The sequence below is a fragment of the Peromyscus leucopus genome, chromosome 3 (genome assembly GCF_004664715.2).
Source record: "Peromyscus leucopus breed LL Stock chromosome 3, UCI_PerLeu_2.1, whole genome shotgun sequence".
Taxonomy (NCBI): Eukaryota; Metazoa; Chordata; class Mammalia; order Rodentia; family Cricetidae; genus Peromyscus; species Peromyscus leucopus.
The window spans coordinates 106,088,703-106,092,672 of record NC_051065.1 but is presented as its reverse complement, the minus strand read 5'-3'; the positions used below and the strand labels follow the sequence as shown (position 1 = coordinate 106,092,672).

At 41.1% G+C, this 3,970-nt stretch overlaps 1 protein-coding gene across 1 annotated transcript; it reads right to left on the bottom strand.

The window, feature by feature from the left end:
• Window positions 1-2,335: 2,335 nt before the first annotated feature.
• Window positions 2,336-3,277, bottom strand: LOC114682063 (vomeronasal type-1 receptor 94-like). The gene has a single exon (XM_028855859.1). The coding sequence runs from the start codon at window positions 3,266-3,268 to the stop codon at window positions 2,336-2,338; it is 933 nt and encodes a 310-aa protein (XP_028711692.1). The 5' UTR covers window positions 3,269-3,277.
• Between the last annotated feature and the right edge of the window lie 693 nt (window positions 3,278-3,970).

Here is a 3,970-nt window from a genome sequence, read left to right as displayed (position 1 = left end):
TAAAAACATATTTTAAGCCCATGGGTTTATGGCACTGGCTAATATTGAAGATTTTCATGTCTGACCTGCTCTTTACACTTGCAGTTTTGCATCCACAGGAAAGTTCATCCAGGAGCTCACAACACTGGAGCTGCCTATAGGGCTGAGTGCCAGAGCTGGGCAGCACTTGGCACTGGCAGGATCTCCAGCAAGGGCTTTGCTTTCCCAGGAGAGACTGAGAGCAAGATTCAGACCAGCAGAGGACTGACTTCAAATGAGTGTTTGAGACATGTTTGTCAAAAGGTTTTATTATTGAACAATTACATTCTGATGTATTCATATTTTCTTCACTTTTTAACTTTACGTGTTGTGTGTGTGTGTGTGTGTGTGTGTGTGTGTGTGTGTGTGTGTGTGAATATAGACATCTATGTTGCATGGTATATAGAAGTCAGAGTTCCACCTGTTATGCTGGTCGAACTTTCCACTTGGTTTAAGGCTGGGTCTCTTGTCATCTCCATGGTGTGGGCCAAGCTAGCTGCAGTGGAGAGTTTGGGAATCCCCTCCTTTCCATCCATAAGAACTCTGAAATGGAAGATGTCCCATGCCCTGTTGTCTGGTGTTATGTGAATACTGGATATCTGTACACAGGACCTTGTTCTGCAGTGAATCCTATATCCACTGAACCTCACGGGGACTAGAGAGAATGTTGTGTTATCTGCATGAAGATAATATATCTTTTATTATGAGGAAGCACACAAAACATAACAATGAATGCTAGTGAGCACATACACAACATTCTGTCCCATAATTGCACATACCTACATTTGTTTACCCCTTAATTGAAATTCTGTCAATCAAGAAAAAACAAAAACCCAGAAAAAAAAGAAAAACAAAAAACAAAACAACCCTTCCCCAAAAATCGCTATTTGTACCCTTTCTATGAACCTCCAAAGTGACATTCATTATATTTTGTCTCTCTGAGTGTCACTACTGTGTCCCACCCTCTCAGGCGATCCACATAACACTTGTTCCTCTCTCACTGTGTTATCTTACTTTGTTTCTCTCACTGTGTTATCTTACTTTGCACAGCAACATCATGGTTTGTCTGTGCTCCATTGTTGCAGAAAACAACCAAGGGCTGAGACACCAAGCTGAAGCCAGGAAGCACTTATTCTATGGAAACAACAGACCCACAGGACAGCAGCCCAAAGCTGAGCCCCAAGTTAATTTAAACAAAGCTTTTTATGCTCCCTGTGTTCTACAGTGACACATATTTGATTGGCTTATTAAGCTTCCAGAATACAGTTTGCTAAACTGCCTCATAAGCAGGAATGTTTGCCCAAGCAGCAGAACTTACTACAAGCCATTGAAAGTGCAGGCAGGAGGAAGGTGATTGGGTTTCACAGGAGATGTGGGGTGGGGTCTTGAACCTCAAGGGAGCTGACCAGTATGGTGTGGCTATTTCTTGTTTTTCAGGGCCCAAATCAGAGCACCCTGTGTTGGAATGGCCTTGCACTTGAACAGTATCCCACATTATGCAAAGGCTGTGTTTTGTCATATGTTCTGATAATTCTAGACAGTTGTTTCCATGTCTGAGAGTTTGAAATCCTACAAGTGTTAGCATCGCTGGACAAGTCACTATGTGGTTCTTTGCACATAGTTCGGTTTTGAAAGTTACATTTGTAATTCCCTTTCTTTTGGATTACATGACTATTTATGATGAGAAATGATTTCTTATTTAATTTGTAAAAATGGATATAACAGAGGAAATTGAAATATTGAAAATAGTTAGAAGAGGTCATATACTTAAAAGTAGTGTGGGCTATCCTGAGCCATGGTGTGTGAGAGACACCTCACAGGACTCCCTTAAAGACTCACTGTTATGTATATATAAATTGATGTGTTTTACAATGAGTTAAATGTCATGTGGATCATATATATATATATATATATATATATATATATATATATACATATATACCATATCTCAAATAACATATGGTTTAATTTTCTGTTACATGCTTACTACCACATGGGTTAAAATAAATAATATTAAGAGAAAAAACACAACTTCATATTTTCATGTAAACCAAAGCACATAGACACTATGCCATGATTGACTGTTATAATGCCAGCACATTGGCTTTTTTTTTTTTTTTTTTTTTTTTTTTTTGGTTTTTCTTTGTGTAGCTTTGCAGCTTTGCGCCTTTCCTGGAACTCACTTGTTAGACCAGGCTGGCCTCGAACTCACAGAGATCCGCCTGCCTCTGCCTCCCGAGTGCTGGGATTAAAGGCGTGCGCCACCACTGCCTGGCAACATTGGCCCTTCTTAAAGGAATTTGCCCTCAATGACTGTTCAAACATTTATCACCCTCTCACACATAGACCTCAACAAGTTACCTATATGTTTTTCAGTGCTCATAAATACAAAAGGACTGATTGTGGCATAGATATGGACCACATACAGTTGGATATAGTAAGATGTTGGATCATTCAGGAACATAGTTCTTGAGCAAGAGAAAATGCTGTCCAGGATGGACATCAGCACAAAGAAGCTCATGAGCATCAGGATGGTCCGGGTGGCCCTTTCCTCTGGAGATGCTTTTGGAGAAAGGCTGGTGCTGTGAAGATGCTGGGACTTCTTCTTGTGCCTGCACAGGAGGGTCATCATGTAGCAAGTGGAGAGGACCATGAGACTATTGAGAAAGGCTTCCCTGAGGGCCATCAGTGTGGAAAATGTACTTTGCATGAGGTAATTCATGGGTAAAATAGAGCAGGATTGAGTAACATACATAAAATTATTCAAGGTCAAATTGGGTGTGGCAATAATCGATACTAAGAGGTGACTGCTAATGAACATATAGAAGATACTCAGGGAAAGAAGGGCACATAACATGTGATAGGGAGATATGTGCTTGAACTTTGCTAAACAGGAGTTTCTGGGACTGAGAATGATAGCCTGGAGGACACTCAACAGGCTGATGGTACAAAGGGCCAGACCTCTAAAAATTCTATACAAGTAGACAAGGAATTTACATGTGATGTCATCCCATCCACTTGGAGAAATAAAAAAGTCTTTCGCTATGAATGCCATGACCAGTAGCATCATTAGGTGGTTTAATGCCAAGAGACCAATGGGCAGGTCAGTGGGTTTGGGCCTGTGCCCAGAAGTGAACTTGAGGATGTGGAAGAGAAGAAGGATGCTGTTGGCTGAGATTCCAATGCCAATTTCAGAGAAAAAGGTGTTCCTTAAGTGGGAATTAGTGTGGTGTTCGTGGTTCTTATTCATTTTATGTGGGAACAAACAGTGGCTGAGGAGGAAAGTAAATTGATGTTTCATCACAGACACAACCCCATGACGCACTGCAGACAGCTCTGCTGCCTCAGGGAAACACACAGATGCCCACACACACTTGTTCCCCTGAAGACTCAGTTCCACCTCACACTCCACAGACCATCCTCCTGCTAGCACTTGTCCTAGTCCTCAGAGCCAAGGCTGGATCCTGTGTCCCAGGGTAGCTGCGTCAGTGTGCGAGCTCCTTCAACATTAAAAACTGCATCCATCAGAAATGATGCCTTTTCATATTTCACCTGTTTGGGTTTTACTGGAGCAGTAGCAGCTTCTTACTGGGTTTTCATTTACAATGTCTTGACTTCTAGGTACATTATAGATAGAGTTTTACTATTTAGGGTGAATTTGAATGAGGATGATTGTATAAAAGCAGAAATTAGCTCTTCGCAATGAAAGAGGTCCCATGGATGAAGCATGCACTTATTCTATTCAGAGCTATATTTACTCTTTATTTATTGTGAAACCAAATTTCTTAATACATTTCTATGGAAATGATGTTAATTGTGAGTGAACTATCAGTCCAGACAATTCACATTCCACCCATGATCTGCTGTTTCCTCTGAGTGTGACCTTTTGCACTCTAAGGCTGAGTTCCAGTCACCTCCGATGCAACATATGGATAGTCATGTGCCTGTTTGA